Source organism: Mustela nivalis (genome assembly GCF_964662115.1).
Source record: "Mustela nivalis genome assembly, chromosome: 15".
In the NCBI taxonomy this organism is placed as follows: Eukaryota; Metazoa; Chordata; class Mammalia; order Carnivora; family Mustelidae; genus Mustela; species Mustela nivalis.
In genome coordinates this window covers 37,549,863-37,569,333 of record NC_139034.1, presented here as the reverse complement: position 1 = coordinate 37,569,333, position 19,471 = coordinate 37,549,863, and the positions used below count along the sequence as shown (strand labels likewise).

Sequence of the window (19,471 nt, the reverse complement as noted above, 5' to 3'; positions counted from 1 at the left end):
CTCATTTTTCTAATCTGTAATAAGATGCTATCACTACTTGACAAGGCTGTTATATATGAGGTAGTGTACACATGGCACTTAGTGACACCTGACCCATAAAATGTACTAGTACAGAACAGCTACCACTGCTGCTGCCCTAATGGATAAGCAATGTACAGGATTTTAGCTTGATTTGAAGGGCACGTTCACTGAGGTAGGAAGAAAGGCTAAGAGTTAATTTCAGAAGCAGATCACAAGGATGATCCCAAAGAGTAACACCTGTGGGTAAATCAGTATTTCTAATTTACCCACAAGCTCGCAGACATTTCCTAAATTAAATCCCTTGGTTTAAAATGAACCTACAGTAGAATATGCATAGTTGCATAACCTGATGATCTCTCATTCAGAACTACTTCACTCTTTCCGACACAGACACCACTATTTTGTCCTTTTATTTTGTTATTTCCTCTCCTTGGTTCCTCCGAGCCAGATAACCAAAATCCATTCTTATGAGACCACACAGTAACAGGTGTGAATGTCTCAAGGTAAACCTCTTTAGAGATGGTTAAAAAAAAAAAAAAAAAAAAGTAGCTCTCTTAACCAACCATTCACCCAGATATTTTCTGAATATTCTTGGAAATGTCAGTAATAGCTACAAGTCAGACACATGCACACTAATCTGGACAAGGATGATCCCAGTACAGCTAAAGGGCATTAGGCAAATCAGATGGTAAACTGATAGGCAATACTGCTTTGAATCAGTGAGATCTCAGAAATCAACGACCTATTCTATTATGTAGATAATGGGGGAAGGAGAAAAGGAAAGTAAAATGGGTAAGAATAGCCAAATAATATTTTAAGTATTGAACTAAATTAACATATCTACTTATTTATAGTAATATATTGACCCAACTTTAAATATTTGAAATTTATAAAATTCATAAATTTACAAATATATTTAAAAGACAATCCAATTTTCTCCCTTGCTCTATTATAGTTAGCCTCAGGGAGACAATAATCATTTGATGTTCTGAAGTTAGCGAATATCACATATTTAAGAGATGAAATATTTTTTAAAATGTAGTTATCAATGCAAACCATCCTTTCTCTCCATTCCATATAAAGATAGAGAAAACCAATTATTTTTTAAAGTGGCCTGTAACTGCCAATGCTGACTCTCTTACAGCTGGCAATCAATTCTGAATGGGTCAGGACAGACAGAAAATTATCAAAATTGACCCTATATAGCCATCTCAAGAGATTACTTGATAGAAGAGTTCAAAGAAGTAGATTACCCTGTTCACAATTCTTTGAAGGTAAGTGTGAGAATTCTGGGAAGTCATCAAGGTGCAGTAGATTACAAAAATCAGAAGAGATGAAAAAGCTAAGATTAAGAAAAAAATATATTCCAGCACTAAACCTTAAAAAGGAAAATAAGAAATACTGAGAGAAAAAAAAATGTACCTTCTTAAGAAATAAAAGGTTAGGGGCACCAGGGTGGCCCAGTGGGTTAAAGCCTCTGCCTTCAGCTCAGGTCATGATCCCAGGGTCCTGGGATCCAGTCCCTCATCGGACTCTCTGCTTAGCAGGGAACCTGCTTCCACCTCTCTGCCTGCCTGCCTCTCTGCCTACTTGTGATCTCTGTCAAATAAATAAATAAAATCTTAAAAAAAAAAAAAAAAAAAAGAAAGAAAGAAAGAAAGAAAGAAAAGGACCAGAACACTAAGAAAACCAAAATTTAAGAACTGAAAATAGAAGTCTAGAAAGAAAAAGAGAGCAATTAATATCCGAGAATATAGAGAATAAGGATAAAGAGCCTCTTAATTGAAATGATTTTTTGTTTTTGTTTTTTTAACTTTCTGGAGGCTTAAAAATTCTCATTATCTAAAAGGGTGAAAGAGAAGCAGTACTTCAGAGTGGTACTTTAAGGCAGCACTCTAACCTACTTCTTGTAAGTCCCTTCTTCACCATAAGTCTGTTGTACTTGGACCAGGTCCATTTATACTCACGTATATTTGGAACTCCATTTGGCTCAGCAAATCCTGAATCCCAAGTATTAAATAAATCTAGCCAACAGATAAACATACTATGGGTAGGATGCATCCTTGTAAATAGTAGTAGAATCTTTAAAAAATCAACTTCTATTACAATAGTATCATTCCTAAGAAAGAAAAAAGCTGCTCTTAAGCAACAAAAATATTTATTTAGAATCATGGACTTTTAGCCAATCATGGCTCAGTTGGTTAAGCATCTGCCTTCAGCTCAGGTCATGATCCTGGGATCGGGCCCCATGTCAGGCTCCTTGCTCAGCGGGGAGTCTGCTTCTCCCTCTGACCCTCTCCTACTCTCATGCTCTGTTTCTCTCACTCTCAAATAAACAAATAAAATGTTAGAAAAAAAAATCATGGACTTTTAATTTTAACTCTAAGGCCCTAAAGATTATTTACAAATAAAGGAACTAAGACATAGAAAGGCTAAACCTGCTGAAGATTATAAAGGTAATTAGTGGCAGAGATTTGTTGAAGCTAGGATTCTTGTCCCTGGTGTAGTGCTGTTGCCCAGCTTATGTGTCTGTAGCAATGGCCTCCCTAAACACCCCTGAGAACTAACGGTTCTGAGAAATTGTGCCACACAGAACACTAAAACTATCTAATTTCCTTAAGGAGAAAATTTCAGAAATTCACACAAGCGAAATTAATTTTGCCTTTTCCTTCAGTGCTGAAGAACCAAAAACGTAGCCTGTAGCCGTAAGTGGGCAGAAGGAGAAGTGAAAACGCCCAGGTACATTAATAGATTGTAAGAGGTTTGGGTAGTCAGGTATCACCCCACCACCATTTTCCTCATGAACCCTGCTACATTTCAAGTCAAACGAATAAATGGAAGGGACTGAATTCTCACTCTTTCGGAGGCTGACTCAATGCCTGATTTGCCTCTGATCTACCTTACCCTAAGCTAGGAGGATACAGGAGTGCCTTAACGCACTGTGAGATCTAACAGACACCAACCTCGACACCAACCTCAACAATTCAACAATTATGGTCAAAAAGCAAAGTCAGACCTATAGGTCATCATTGGCCTATACTTTGTAACAGTTCAGACTGCAAAGAATTTTAATCATAACACACTATTTTTCTGTCTCAAGACTCTATTTATAATGAGTTCAGCAATCAGCCATTCCACAATTCTTTCATGAATGCTAATTTTTTCTCTGCTAGATTATAAGCTCTTTGAAGTTAATGAACGTGTCTTTACTTTTTGTATTCCCACGGTATCTATTTACTCTAGAAATAGAGTACATACTAAATATATACCTATTAATTTATTCTCTCAGCAGCTACCTTAAACCACTGAAACCAAAGTAATCATGGAGATGTGAGATGAGAAATACTCTAATAAAGAAAAAAATATAGAAAAAAAATTCAAAATAACAAAACAAAACAAACCATCAGTAATTTTAAACCTCCTGATGCGGGGAAGGGGGCCAAACCCAACAAAACAAAACAAACAAAAACTCAACAAAAAAAACCCAGTCAGAAGTAGCATTGGGCTTTCCTAAATAACTCTTAGACCCAATTTCACAGATTATCCTTCAGTATGGATAAATTTGCAGCATGGTAAACTCAGGTCTCTTATGTTTTATACAGGATTTGGAAGGTAAGGACCACAATCTCAGTGTAATTACAAATATTTCCCATAAAAATAACCAAACAGGAATTCCCTGTGATAATTTCTCAAAGTTCTCATTATAAAACTTAAGAAAAAGGTAAATAAACCAAGCTTCTTCATAGAAAAACTGTATTTACAACTCCATCCAAAAGCATTTTTTAAAAGCAAACAATGTAACATGGAAGTTGAAAAAAATCTGTGCTCACCCAAACTGCCAAATCTAATAAATTATTAACAGAATACTCCATCAAAAATAAGGCAATAACCCAAGATATCCCATTAATGATTTTTCCACTTCCATAACTAGGTAGAACTAACCTATCCAGTAGCAAATGATACTTCATTTCATTTCGGCATGTCTGAAATCCTTAAGGACAAAAGTGTTAAAATACGATCTTCGTTCTTCATTAGAATCTTTTAACACTTGGGAGGAAAATGATTTTTAAAGCACAAAGAGGTAAAGAGGTATAACCTTTCAAAAAGATACTCAGAGTTCAAAATTCAAGAATGCGATATTAATACACAATGGGCATAGGTGAATATATGCAATACAGTGATAGCAAATTAATTTATTTAGTACTTTTTCCATTCCATATCATCAGGAGGATTGATTTCAACTTTCCTTTTACCTACATCAGACCAGTTGGTACTCAAAACTGTACCACCAGACTCCATCTGTAATAAGAAATAAAAATAGATTAATCCTTTGACCATATAATCAAAACAGAGTATTTTTCTAAAACTGTTTCAAGTATAGTGTTCTAAATATAAGCTATATTTGGCTCAATATAAACATAAGACAATACTTCGATTTAATTTTAGACTTTCCAGATAAATTAGGCAGAAGGCATCATGTTCATACACAGTCATAAATAAAAAGCACATCTCCCTAGGCTAACCAGAATTGAGGTAAATGTGGAAAATCTACCTTCTGATGAAAACAAAATTGGCTCCCCAAGAAAATGACTAATCTCTTTTGTTAAAGATAGTAAAGACCAGGCAAAGTAAATGCTTTCTTTACAAATTGGACAGAGCTTTTAAGATCCCCTTAATGTGGCAAATATATACAAGGGAATGCAGCAAAGTTTTCAAATCAATGTGCATACGCATGAGTACATAAAATGTGTATCTCACTAAAGAATTGATTATCTATTTACCATTAATAGAATTTACCACCTACCAACAACTTTAGCATATTCATAAGTACATTCTAAAAAACTCTGGACATTTGTTATCTTAAATTAAAAATTAAACTGACTTGGATCACAGAAAAAAAGTGTGAATTCTCAAAATCTAAACATTTTTACATAATCAGCTGTGCTACTGGGATATGTATATAGTTATAAACCCCACTACTACACTGGAACCTCCATGTAACCCCATGCCTCACACTTCCTGTCAAGCTCCCTTACATGGGTTGCTTCGCATGAGATGTTCTTTGCCACCCATTTATTTTCCATACTCTTTAGCTATCCTCTAAACATGACATATCACCATTTCTCTGTGGCCTCCTTTGACCCTAATCAGGACTCTACTTTTGTAGAATTTGTATTCTTTATGATCATAATTACCATTAATGCAATATGCATCACACTACACTGTTAAGAATTTTAAGGGTCTGCTTTATCTGCTTAGTACCCTTGGTTCCTACTAAAGCTGAGAGCTCCAACAAGGGAAGTAACATATTTTTCTAACACTTACATCCTAGATCTAAGCCACAACGGTTGGGCACGTGGTAGACTTCAAATAAAATATTGATATGTATGTTTGTAAATGTAATGTGTTGGAAGCATATGAGAACAGACCTATTCTTACCTGAGTGGAAGTATACAGTGTATGTTTTAAGTAACGTCTTCTTTCATTCAGATATAAGTGTATGTAAACACGTTAACAGCATATAGCATGGGCCCTGTGCGTACCTCACTGAACTACAGTGTGTAGAAACTGTCATTCAAGTAACATGCTCTCTCATTAATACAAACCCACTAACATCATAAACCCCTAACCTTAGCCCTAAGCCCTAACCCCAATCCTAATGTCATCGAGTCCTCTAGCAAGTTCTCTAAATTGCAGATACAAGGCATATACCCTTACCTGGGCCCTAACCCTAACTCTGGCCATAAAAACCTAATCTAATCCTGACCCACATCTGAGAAGAAAAAAGAAAAAGTGGTATACATACACAATGAATTATTGCCCAGCCACACACACACACGCAAAAGAATCAAATCTTGCCATTCACAATGACATGGATGGAGCTAGAGAGTATTATGCTAACTGAAATAAGTCAGTCAGAGATAGATACCATGTGATTTCACTAATATGTGGAATTTAAGAAACAAACAAACAAAAAAAGGGCAAATTTAAGAAACAAAAGAATGGATACTTAACCACAGAGAACTGATGGTTACCAGACGGGAGGTGGATGGGGCCATGGGCTAAACAGGGGATAAGGAATAGGGAGTACACTTGTGATGAGTACTGGGTGGTATACGGAAGTGCTGAATCACTATTCTGTACACCTGAAACTAATATTACATGTATAGTAACTAGGTGGAATTTTAAAACTTTGAAAAATTTGAAAAGAGATAAATTCTATATAATAACTCCTATGAAGATGAAGAAAGCAAATTTAGCTTATAATCTGATATTACTGATGACATTTATCTCCCCCTCTTTCTTTATGGACTACAATGCAATTTAGCATTTCCCTCTCATTATTTTGTACATGTTGGTCTTTTTGTCCCGATTAGACTGCAAGATCATAGATGACAAAGTCTACTTTGCTTGTCTTTCCAGAAGTACTTGGTATGTTTTAGACGGCTTGTTTTATGGGTGTACATGGTTCATTCACTATTAGCAAAGCCTCTGTATGAAAATGGATGTAGATTCTATAATCTATCTTTGAAATTTCACACACTGCTATTCTTCCTAGCATACCCTTAAAAAAGTCAATAAAGAAACTAACTTCCCTTCCTGGAGACACAGAGTAGATATACTTTATCCTATTCTTTCTCCTAAGTACTACTAAAAACCTTGGACATTATATATATATGTAAACAAACGTTAAGACTCTAAAAGATGAAGGGAAGAAGATCAGCTAAGGACCTTGGGAGCCAAGGAACAATAAAACATGGTGGTGAGTCTCCTGGGTTTTCCTTTTTGGCTCATGTCCTAGAGTTGCTCCTAAAGAAGCCAGAAACACTAAGAGGCACACAAACAAAAAATCTTGAAGAGAAACCTGGTTTCTCTAGCTAAACGATGAAGAAAGACAAAAAGATAGCTTAAGAAGACAGAAAAGTTTTATGTTATAATTGCTCTACTGCACTAGACACCACAGAAAAACCTGTGGTCCCACCCACGCTCAAGGCCAGTAAAGGCTGAGTGAGGAGCCCAGACTTCCATCCATGCTAGGCTATCATGAACCCACCTCCTCTGCCACCTGTGGTATCAGTGAAAACCATATAGGTATCTATATCCCACTCCCAGTAGTAACAAAGAGATGCTCTGGGATGTCTAAGGAGGCTGATTAGCATGCTGGATTTCTACCTCCACCTAGCAACAACGAGGCAGTGCCTTCCTGTCCTCTGACAGAATGACTGGCAGAGAAAGCCAAATAAGATGGGAGGATTTATTATTTTTAAAGACTTTATTTATTTATTTGCCAGAGAGAGAAAGAGCATGCACAAGAATGAAGAGCAGCAGGTAGAGGGAGAAGCAGAAAGCCTGATGCAGGACTCGATTTCAGAACCCTGGTTCATGACCGGAGCTGAAGGGAGATGCTTAACCAGATGAGCAACCCAGGCATCCCTAAGATAGAGGATTTAAATAAGATGCCGTCGCACTGCAGAACATGAAAACATCCCAGTTTCAACTGAAAAATCACTTATTGCTGGTCAAAAAAAAAAAAGCATAAGGAAAATTTCAGATTCTATTTTTTCAAGAAAGAAGACAACCAACAGAGGCTAATTTAGAGATATGATAAATGCTAAAATTATCTGACAAAAGATTTTAAAGTAGTCATAATAAAAAATGCTTTAACTAGAAATCATGAACTTGCTTGGAATAAATGAAAAATAAAAAAGTTCAGCAAAGAAAAAAGATATAAAGAACCATCGAATGTTTTAGAATTAAAAACTACAGTTGAAGTAAAAAGGTTAAGTAGACAGACTAAAGAACAGAAGAGAACAGATAGAGAAAGAATCAGTGAACCTGAAAACAGGACAATATAAATCACCTAATCAAAACAACAGAGAAAAAAGAGAAATAAAATGAAGAAAGTCCCAGGGATGTGTGAAACTGTGACAAAATATTTATCTTATATTATCAGGTTCTAGGAAGAAGACAAAGAGGGTAGACCTGAAAAAATACTCAATGAAATAATGGCTGAATATTTCCCAAATTTGGAAAGACATATAAACCTATACATTCAACAAACCCCAATCAGAATAAAACTAAAGAAATCCCTGCTGACAAAGAATCTGTCACAGGCAGATCTAAAGAATGCCAGGGGGCACGTGAGTGGCTCAGTTGGTTAAGCATACGACTCAACTTCAGCTCAGGTCTTGAGTTCAAACCCACACTGGGCTCCACTCCAGATATGGAGCCTACTTAAAAAATAATAATAATAAAATAAAAAGAATGCCTAAAGAAAGTTCTCTAAAATAAGAAAAATCTAATGACAGAATCTTAGAACATTAGAAATGAAAAAAAGACAACAAATAAAATAGAATTTGCTTTTTTCTCGAGCTTTCTAAATTATGTTTGAAAGTTGAATGAAAATATAATGCTGTATAATGTGGTTCTAAAAGTATGTAGAAGAAATACTTGTGAAAATTATAAATGAGAAAGGGTAAAGGGACATAAGGGGGGGTGGTAAGGTTTCTACACTTCACTCAAACTGACAAAAAAAATGACACCAGGTCGGGCGCCTGGGTGGCTCAGTGGGTTGAGCCTCTGCCTTCGGCTCAGGTTATGATCTCATGTCGGGCTCTCTGCTAGGCAGGGAACCTGCTTCCCCCTCTCTCTCTGCCTGCTTCTCTGCCTACTTGTGATCCCTCTCTCTCTATCAAATAAATAAATAAAATCTTTTAAAAATAACACCAGTAAACTATGATAAGCTATGTATAATATAGCTAGCATACAAAGCAACCACTAAAAAATTTACAAATAAATAAAAATGAAACTAAAAAACATTTAAAAGTACTCAGAGGAAGGCAGGAAAAACAAAAACAAAACACAGAACAAAAAAAAGAAAATGGCAGAATTAAAGTCCTAATGTATCAATAATTACATTTAATGTAAATTATCTGAATACATCAATTAAAAGACAGAGACTGGCAGAAGAGATGAAAAACAACCCAACTATATGCTATCTCCAAGATACTCACTTTAAAACAGAAGGAATCAACTTAAATATGATATAGACAGGTTGGAAATAAAAGAATGGAACAACACATCATGCAAAGATTAATCAAAGACAGGAGAATTGGCTACATTAGTATCAGAGCAAAGAAAATTACCAGAGCTAGAGAATGACATGTATATATGATAAAAAGGTCAATCTACCATGAAGATACAGCAATCCTAAATGCATATGAACCAAACAGAGCTACAAAATATGTGAAGCAAAAATTGACAGAACAATAAGACAATATCAGCAAGGATACAGAGGAATTCAACAACAGTATCAAGCAACAAGATCTAACAGACAACTACAGAACATTCCTTCCAACAACAGAATACAACTTCTTTTCAAGCGAAACATAAACTTGAGATAGACTGAATGCTGGGCAATGAAACAATGCAAATCACCTTGTACGTAATCTCAAATCACAGTGGAATGAAATCAGAAACCAATAAGGTAAAAGGAAAATCTCCAAACATTTGGAAACTGAACAACACACTTCTAAACACTTCTAAACAATCCATGTGATGAAGTCTCAACTGAAATCAAAATACATATTAAACTGAATGACAATATAACATTAGAATTTGTGAGAGACAGCTAAAACCCTGCTAAAAGGGAAATTTATGAAATGAATGAAATTTATAATAAAAAATAGAAGAAAATATATTCTTAAGTCAACAAAGGGCTGATTTTGTGGAAAGAAAAAATTCAGTGACATTGACAAACCTCTGTATCAAGACTGAAAAGATACGAATTACCACCATAGGAATGAAATGGAATATCACTACAGACCCTGTAGATAGCAAAATAAAAACAGTAAGAAAATACTACCAACATTGACAGGTTAGACAATCTAAATAGAATAAAATGCTCAAAAACACAAACTGCCACAGGTCATTCAATGATATGAAATAGATAACTGGAACAGTCCTACAAAACTATTAGAATAATTGAGTAATTTATTTTTATTTTTATTTTTTATTTTATTTGACAGAGAGAGAGAGAGCACTAGTAGGCAGAGAGGTGGCAGAGACAGAAGGAGAAGCAATCTCCCCACCAAGCAGAGAGCCCGATGCGGGACTCGATCCCAGGACCCCGAGAGCATGACCTAAGCCGAAGGCAAAGGCCTAAACCACTAAGCCACACAGGCACCCCTAGAATAGTTAAGTAATTTAAAATCTTGACAAAAAAGAAATGTCCAGGGGCGCCTGGGTGGCTCAGTGGGTTAAGCCGCTGCCTTCGGCTCAGGTCATGATCTCAGGGTCCTGGGATCGAGTCCCGCATCAGGCTCTCTGCTCAGCAGGGGGCCTGCTTCCCTCTCTCTCTCTCTCTGCCTGCCTCTCCATCTACTTGTGATTTCTCTCTGTCAAATAAATAAATAAAATCTTTAAAAAAAAAAAAAAGAAATGTCCAGGCCCAGATGATTTTACTAGTTTAAAGAAAAATTAGCACCACTTCTACACAATCTCTTCCAAAAAACAGTAGAGTACTTCCCAATTCATTTTATGAAGTTAGTATTAAACAGATACCAAAATCAGACAAAGACATACAAAAAAAAATGTATCGCTTATGAACATAGATTAAAAAATCCTTAACAAAGTATCTGAAAATAGAACTGAGAGATATATATATAAGGAATTATACACCATGACCAGGTGAAGCTTACACCATGACCAGGTGAAGCTTATCCCAAGGATGCAATAAATAAAATATAATTTTTATTATAAATTTCATTCATTTCTGTTCTTTGTTATTTTCTTCCATCTGCTTGCTTTGGGTTTATTTTGCTATCTTCTTAGGTTGTTCAGATGTGAATTAAGATTATTGATTTGACTTTCTGTTTTCTATTGTGTGTGTTTATGGTGCCTACTCTAGCAGGGTTTTAGCTGAAATATACTAATCATATAAAATCCCCATTGTAACAGATTAAAGGAGAAAAATCACATAATCATTTTAATCAATGCCAAAAAAGCACAGCTAGCTGTGTGGTGTTGGTATAGATGAACCTAACAGCTATCTTCCAAAAAGTCAACAGCCATTCATGATAAAAATCTCACAAGGAATAGAGACCTTCAACCTGATGGAGCATCTGCAAAAAATCTATCACTAACACTGTAATTAATGGTGGAAGACTGGTTTTTCCCTTAAAATCGGAACAAGGCATAAATGTCCACTCTCACCACTCTTACTCAACATAGTGCCAGAAGTTCCAGCTGTTGCAATAAAGCAAAAAAAAGAAGATGAAAGTCACAAATATCAGATTTAAAAGTCCTTACTTGAAAATATGACTATCTACATAGAAACTCACACTTACCAAAAGATTTCCTAGAATAAACAAGTTTAGCAAGGTCATAGAATATAAGATAAACAAAAAACCAACTGTATTTCTAAACACTAGCACAAGGACACCAAAGTTAAATATACAATACAATATACAATCACTCAAAAAAGAATACTTAGGTATCTCTTGCAAAACATTTAGGATTTACATGTAGAAAACTGCACAACGCTGATCAAAGAATCAAAGATCTAAATAAATGAACTGGCAGATTCAACACAGTAAAAATGTCAATCTCTCCAAATTGATAGATAGTCCAATGCGTACCTAAGAGGATGTTTTGATATATATACACAAAATATTCTAAAGTTTATGAGGAAGAGCAAAAGAACTAGAGTATCTAGAACAATTTTGAAAATGACTAACAAAACAGAAGGAATGACTCCTCCTGGATTCAAAATTTACATAACTGTGATAATCAAGACTATAGTATTAACAGAGAGAGACATGTAGGTCGATAAAAAAGAGAACTCAGAAACTGACAAATATACTCAAGTAACTTTTGAGAAACAAAAAAACAATTCAATGTTAGAAAGAGTTTTTTCAACAAATGGTTCTGGTGCAAATGATCACAGGCAGGCTAAAAACAAAACATCAAAAAACCTCAACCTACATCTCAACTTCATATAAAAAAAACTAACTCAAGATGGATCATGGACTTCAACATATTATGTAAAACCATAAAACTTATTGAAAGAAAAACGCAGGAGAAAATCTTTCAGATCTAAGACTAGGCAAAGAGTTCCAGACTTGATAACAAAAGCATAATCCATAAAATGAAACACTGATAAATTGAACTTCATCAAAATTGAATACATTAGCTCTGCAAAAGACTATTAAGAAAACAAAAAGTCAAAGTACAGACTGAGAGAAAATATGTGCAAACTATGTATCTCACAAAGACCTGTCAGATTAGTGGTGCCAGGAATTAAGGAAGGGCAGGGTGGAGGAAGTGTGTATGGCTATAAAATGACTACAGTGAAGGAATCCCTGTGGCAGTGGAAATGTTCTTCATCTGAACTGTCAATATCATGGTTGTGATACACTACTGTAGTTCTGCAAGATGATTCCACTAGGGGACACTGTGTAAAGGATACAAGGAATCTCTATCTACATTATTTCCTACAACTGCATATAAATCTGTAATTATTTCAACATAAAAAGTTTAATTAGAAACACTTTTTTAAATTAACAGTGAAATGCTCAATCACGAGCAGTTACAACACAGTAACTTCTGTGGAATATCTGAGTCTCCAAGACATTTATTAACTAAATACTAATTTGAATATAAATGCCTTAGAAGAAAGTGACATTTCCAAAACTACTGATAAAAGTCAAATGACTACAACTACAGGAAAATCATCGACCTAGTTTTATAGAGATAACTGGTTATTAAAAATCTCAGAACTTGAGAACCTGAATTCAGGTGGTATTTATGTTGTCCTGGGGCTTATTTCCTTAATCAACAGATAAATCATTAACAAACCAATGAGTAATTAATGTGCACCTTCTACTTGCCAAACACTGTTCTGGCAGTTTTCTGTCTATATTCTTCATCTCTAACGCTGAGGCCACTATATATGGTTCTAATGGAGATTCCTTTAGCTATTGTGATAAATCCAACTAGAGTAATTAGAGTATTTCCTTAAGCCTTCTAAGTTCTAACTCAGTAACTAAAAGTATTTGGAATAAACCACTTGCGTCTCAACTCCCTGACAAGTTTCCAACTTCCCCAATTATTACTCTTAGTTTAGAGCAGAAAGAAATGTTCAGATGAAGCCTATTCAAAAAGGCCTCCCAACCACAGTACATGCAATATGGTTTTAAATTGCCTAATTAATCTTTCTGTTAAAATTTCTGGAGTACTACCACAGTATATGTTTTTCAAGCTTATGTTCTTACAAATGATTTGTTCATAGCACGTTTCACTTCATCAGAACCATCTGAATAGATCTGCTGGAATAGTTTGTTTAAAGCTGCATCTCCCTCCAACTTCTCATTTTTTTCTTCTTCTTTGATCTCACCAACCAATTTATCCCAATTTCTCGTATAATGAGATGATGATGGATATAAGTTCTTTACATCTACGGAGTAAAAAAGATAGATGTGATTAATCAACATATGATGATTATGTCAAGAATATGCAAACTTTGTGACCATGACATACAGAACATCGTAGAAAATAGTTTAGGTCACTAAATTTCATAATAAATGTCTTTCTGATATATAAATCAATAATCAGATTTACACTTTTACAAACTGAATCAGTGTAATGTAAAATCCAGGAGTTTCTTTTGAGCAAAATCTAATGAAGTATATGTTTTCAGTACATATTACAGAATTAGATTAAAAACATTCTTTGTATTAAAAATGAGGGAACTGAGTGAGAAATATATTAGAACTTTTATATTTACAGAAAAGTTGCTGAGATAGTACAATTCTAAAAAGGGTTTTTAAATAATGCTTCATTAAGAAATTTCTAAGTAAATTTTAATAAATGTTAAAAACGTGGCTTTTTTGAGCTGCATCTCTCTTTCAGAGTAGAGATAAACTGAAAATATAATTATCCATGCCATTAGACGGTGAGTTAAGACTCCATCCTTTCCCCACATTAAATTATTAATTACTTCAATAGGAGATAATAAGCAATTCTTGAATGTTGAAAAATACACCATGTGATCATTTAGAGTTCAATGCTCACTCATGCACACACAGAAAATAATAGTACCTGTAGGGCACACTGAGGTAAACCAACGCTGCTTAAAACCAGAGAGGCTACTGACTGGCTCAGCAGCTCAGGGCACTGCCAGGGCTATCCCAAAGACTAAGGGAATCAAGATGGTGGCACCTGAGTAATTAAAAAGTAATCTACCTAGTAGCTATAAGAGCAGTTGTGTTCACTCTCCAATGGAAATACTACACAGGCCACAAATGTGAGCCACATACATAATTTAAAAATTTCTAGTAGCCATGTTACTAAAAAGAATCAGGTGAAATGCATTCTAGTAATATATTTTTAACCTACATACACAAAACGGTATCACTTCAACATGAATCAATATAAATATATTAAGAAGACAGTTTATGTTCTTTCAGAGTCTTCAAAATCTGGTATTTTATACTTCCAGCACAACTCAATCCAAACCAGTCATTTTCAAATGTTCAGCAGGTACATGTGGTCACTATACTGGACAGTGTAGCCACAGAGCTTTAAAAAACCTGACTCAAAGTTTTCCTATTAATAAATTAGGACACACAACATGTCCCTCTTTCCTCAAAATAGTTCAAAAATGAGAAACTACCAACTGTTCAGTCTGCTGTTCCATCCCTTCTTTTCACCTGTAAGCCAACTTCCTCCCTATCTCCCCAGAGAAACAAAAACAAACAGCACCCCACATAGTTTTTTTTAGTGTAAGCATACAGTTTTCCAATCTACCCTTTTCTACCAGTAATCCCCTCTCTATCTACGTGCATTTTCACTAGTAGCCAAAGAAAGCAAAAAAAAGTATGTCGTATTAAATCAAGAGCCTAAAAATGCATGGGTTTAATTAATCCTAATGCTGACTCCCTAGAAGAAAGGGAACAGATTCTAACCTCCATTTTACAGATAAGAAAACTGGTCCAGAAAGGTTAAACAACTTGCCCTTATCTGCACTCTCCAGCTTGCAGGACATGGGAATCTGACAAGCATATCAATTCCTTACAAAAATATAACAAGACAGAAGGAATAGCATATGAAATATACAAGGCATTGAGTTTAGAAAAACTCTGTAACTACAACACTAAAAAAATCTCCATATTTATTCTCAGAAAACTTTAACACCAGTAGATGGGGGATAAACTACTTAGGAATGGATGGGTAACCTAACTCCCTTGTTCATTCATTATAATATCAAATAACTGCAAAGATTCTCAGGTCAGCAGAGACTTTTTTCCATTGTTAAAAGATGCAGCAACAACCAGCATCACATACAGGGTTTATATAAGAACCAGACCAAGACCCTGAAGACCAGGGTTTAGTCCTAGACCACAAAAATTGCTGGGTGATCTTAAGCAAATTGCTTACTTTTAGACTATGCAAAACAGGGCTGCCTCCTACAGAGAACTGTTGTTAGAACTGAGTAAGATTTAAAGTTTTTTGTTTTTGTTTTTTAAATGCTTTTTGAGCTCTATATAAACCTCAGCCCCCAAATCTCTCAGAGTCAGACCCAAAAGAATCAAATAACATCTTTCCTCTATCTTTCACATAAAACGTGAAGCAGAAGCTTAACAGCCTACATACCAACTTCAAATATTTCAATCCTTAAAAAATTATCTGTTGGTGTCAATTTTCTGGTTTTGCTAATTACACAACAGACTAGTTGTGATGTTATTATGCAGGGAAGCTGGGTGAAGGGTACATGAGAACTTACCATTTCTGCAACTTTTAGGGACATCTAAAATTATTTCAAAATAAAAATAAAATATAATGAATAAAAAATTAAAATAAATTAAAAATATATAATTAATGATTTGTTGGCTGTGTTTTCTAAAAGGTGCCATAAGAAATCTGTTTTCTGTTACAGAAAGAGCAGTGAAAATATCTGTAAGTAGCATTTTAGTCATCAAATCAGAACATTAATCAAAAAAATTTTCTCTCCTTTCCTAATGAGGGCACTGCTATAAAACATACTCTCAGACTGTAATTCTAACAGTATCTAAGCAGATTAATCATTCCATTAGAAAAATAGCTGTCTTTTGCATAGGCTTAAAATTGATCCCAAGTAAGTAGACTGGTCCTTATAGGGTTAAAAACAATCAACCCTACTTTTCACTCTTCTGGGTTTTTCTTAGGTTTTCATGACCTGTTTGTGAGCACTTCTTTAAGAGCAATAGAGTGAAATGGGTTAGGTATTTTACTCTGCGAAGCCCTGAAAGTCCACGAAATTAGAGTTGACAATATCAGAAGAAATAGAAAGGAATAAATAAAAAGGAGAGCGAAGAGGAGAAAATTATTTCAGCAGAATAAACCTCTAATCCACTTACAATCCAAAAAGAAGCAATAGGAAAGGGCAACACACAAAAACAACCCTCAACTAATGTCATACAGCGACTGGGTAAACAATAAAAACGCAACCCCCTCAGGGTTTACGCAGGCATTCACTCTTATTCTCAGCTGAAGAATTGAAGAAGGTAGAAACTTTACATAAAAGGCACTTTGTATTCATTACAGAGCAATCTTACTGCACTCACTGTATGTTGTTCTTGGGAACATAAATAATGAAAATAGAAAAAATGCTCATTACTATTTAACTTCAAGTATATAACACAATATGAATTTAAAGCTCATCAAGGCCAGACAACAAACCTGCTATGAACTGTTTTGGTTTAGGCACATCTCCTTGCCCCTCTAGCTTTTCCCATCTCACAGCCTCTGTCTTTTTCATTTTAATTTCAATCTGGAGGAAACACCAAATAAAATGTATTATTTCAGGTAAAATATACAAAACAGTAAAAAACAAATGCAATTTCCTTAAGTCATAAAATTTTTTAAGAATTAATAGTGCCCGAGATGATTTCCTTGAATTATACAAGGTTAAATTTAAAGAACTCTGAAACATTTTATTTCTATTTAAAAGCCACCCTTCAAAAACAACATGTATACACACTACAAGCTATAATTAAGAATCCTGAAATCCATATGCTTTTTTCTTCCAATGAACTGTTCTCAACCAAGGGTGATTTGGCAACTTTTATAGCTATTGTTGGTCCTCACAACTGGGGTGGGGGTTAGGGATGCTACTAAACATCCTACAACATAAAGGACAATCCCTCCACAACAAAGAATTATCCAACCCAAAATGTCAACAGCACTCCTCACTGAGAAACCCTGTTCTAAAGGAATTAGTACAGGAGTGCCAGGTAAGGCATCTGACTCCTGATGTCAGCTCTGGTTGTCGAGATCAAGCCACTCACCCCGATCTGGGGAGTTTGCTTCCCTTTCTTTCTCTGTCTCTGCTCCTCCCCCTGCTCAAGCTCTCTAAAATAAATTTTTTAAAGTATTTATTTATTTGAGAGAGAAAAAGATAGTGAGAAAGCACACAAGTGCGGTGGGAGAGAGAGGGAGAAGCAGACTCCCTGCTAAGTGGGAGTCTATTAAAATACTACAATACTAAAAATACTACAAATAATCTAAAATGTTCATAATAATTCACTCAATAATTATTAAACACCGAATATCAGCAAGTTGTAATCTTCAAGGATGTGGTGGATTTTTAAAATATTAAAAACATGTTCTTGTAGGTAGCTCTTGAAGAGCTTTGAGGGGCGTAAGTATTTGCAATAGTGAAAGGGGGACGTCTCCAGGGGCAAAAGAAACCGCCTAAAAGTGGAGCCCTGAGGTTTCAAAGGACATAGTGCGTCAGGGAGTATGGACAAGACCCATTTGTCTCAAGTCCAGGATTTATGTTAAAACAGTAAAAAATAAAGGTGAAAGACGTGTAAGGCAAACTACAAAGACCTTCTAAATGCTGAACTAGCTTCACTTATTAAAATGAAATATTAAAAGCATCTTTAATTCTCTCATCAAGGCTGGACCACCCTAGAGTCTACCCTTAACTGTAACACACACTCAAAGAGCACTTACATATACCTTTTGTTTTCCTTGTTCAAATAATGCTCTCATTCCCATTTTTAGCCTCGCAAAATCAGCATTAATAGCACTAATAAGCCAATTATTACGCAGTTTAAGAACCAAAATAAAATTTTCTTAAAAAGATCTTATATATTTATTTTAGAGAGAGAGGAAGTGCAAGCGTGGGGAAGGAGAAAGGGAGAGAGAAAATTCTAAGCAGGATCCACAGCCAGCGCAGAGCCCAATACAGGGCTCCATCTCAAGACTCTGAGAGATCATGACCCCAACCAAAAGCAAGAGTCAAATGCTTAAAAGTAAGCCACCCAGGCGCCCCTCAAAACAGAATTTTATGTTCTAATTTTTTCTAAGAAAAGGATTTACTTTTGTAAATAGGAAAAAAAAATCAAAAGACAAATATAACAAAAAGAAAAGCCTATTCACACTGGTTCTTTAACTCTGTGAAATCAGAAAAATTCAGATCTTTCTACCACCTGCATTTAGTGTCAGAATCCTTAATATTTACATTTTAAAATACCTTAACAAAACACTAACGGAGAAATCTGCCAGTAATTTTAATCAGACAGAAGTGAAGGTATAAGAGGGATGTGGTCTTTGAGTATTTTTATTTTCTTTAGCACAGAAATTTAACAAAAAACTGTTTTCATAACGAAAACACCATGAAACAAATGTCACTGGGAAAGTATAGTATTTTTAACATTAAGTTTATATGTATCTCTAGAATTCTCTAAAATGAATGACTAATTTTTATAAAGTAAAACACTACCCATATTTTCTCATACACTACCCATAGTAATAGGGATGTAATATGGATAGTAATATGATTGTTTTAAGTTGTCACTGCTGGAATATTTATCAAAAAGGAGCAAAACTCTAATAGCTGGCAATGACAAAGCAACAGTTACTGAAAGGGGATATTATCCTAAAATTTAAAACTTCATCTTGTTCCTTTTTCAACTCCTCTGGAAATGAAGACCTGGCAAGCAGTGTATACATAACACTACCCTTAGCTAATATCTCTGCCTCAGGGCACCCTCCATTCACATCTCAAATTCCTGCACTTACGCATAGTCAACAAAAAGTTCCTTATTTCACCTAAGGAGCAGCATACACTGGCACTCACATGTACTGAAAGCCACTATAACCTGAGTAATTGTGCAGTATCAACGGTGCAGTATGAAATGTGCAGAATGAGGACTTTGTAAGGCCAAAGTCAAAGCCCTTAGTAACGACGTGTATCAAGTGAGAAACACTGAACTAAACTTGAAATTGTATTTAATCCATTCATTAAAATAGCTGCACATAATAAAAACATACTTAAAGCAGCTTTTTAAAAAAGTGGGAGAGCTAATTTTCTGTGAATTCCTTTTTACACCCATTTCACTTTCAATGCTTATACATGCTTGTAAAAATGAAGTTTTAAGTCTTAATGACTCTGGCAGGTAAC

General features: G+C 35.1%; 1 protein-coding gene across 2 annotated transcripts in view; it reads right to left on the bottom strand.

Annotated features, from left to right (window-relative positions):
• Nucleotides 1-4,181: 4,181 nt before the first annotated feature.
• The window catches only part of SUGT1 (SGT1 homolog, MIS12 kinetochore complex assembly cochaperone), a 39,813-nt gene continuing 24,523 nt past the window's right edge, over nucleotides 4,182-19,471 (bottom strand). Inside the window, exons 11-13 of one of the 2 annotated variants that reach the window (XM_082701388.1) lie at nucleotides 16,741-16,831; nucleotides 13,296-13,477; nucleotides 4,182-4,320 (exon numbers count right to left, since the gene is read on the bottom strand). In XM_082701388.1, coding sequence (XP_082557514.1) covers nucleotides 4,219-4,320; nucleotides 13,296-13,477; nucleotides 16,741-16,831 — 375 coding nt within the window. In that variant the 3' untranslated portion in view covers nucleotides 4,182-4,218. Of the gene's footprint in view, nucleotides 4,321-9,433; nucleotides 10,264-10,471; nucleotides 13,478-16,740; nucleotides 16,832-19,471 lie in introns of those variants that run through there. The other variant, XR_014303495.1, reaches the window with a different exon arrangement.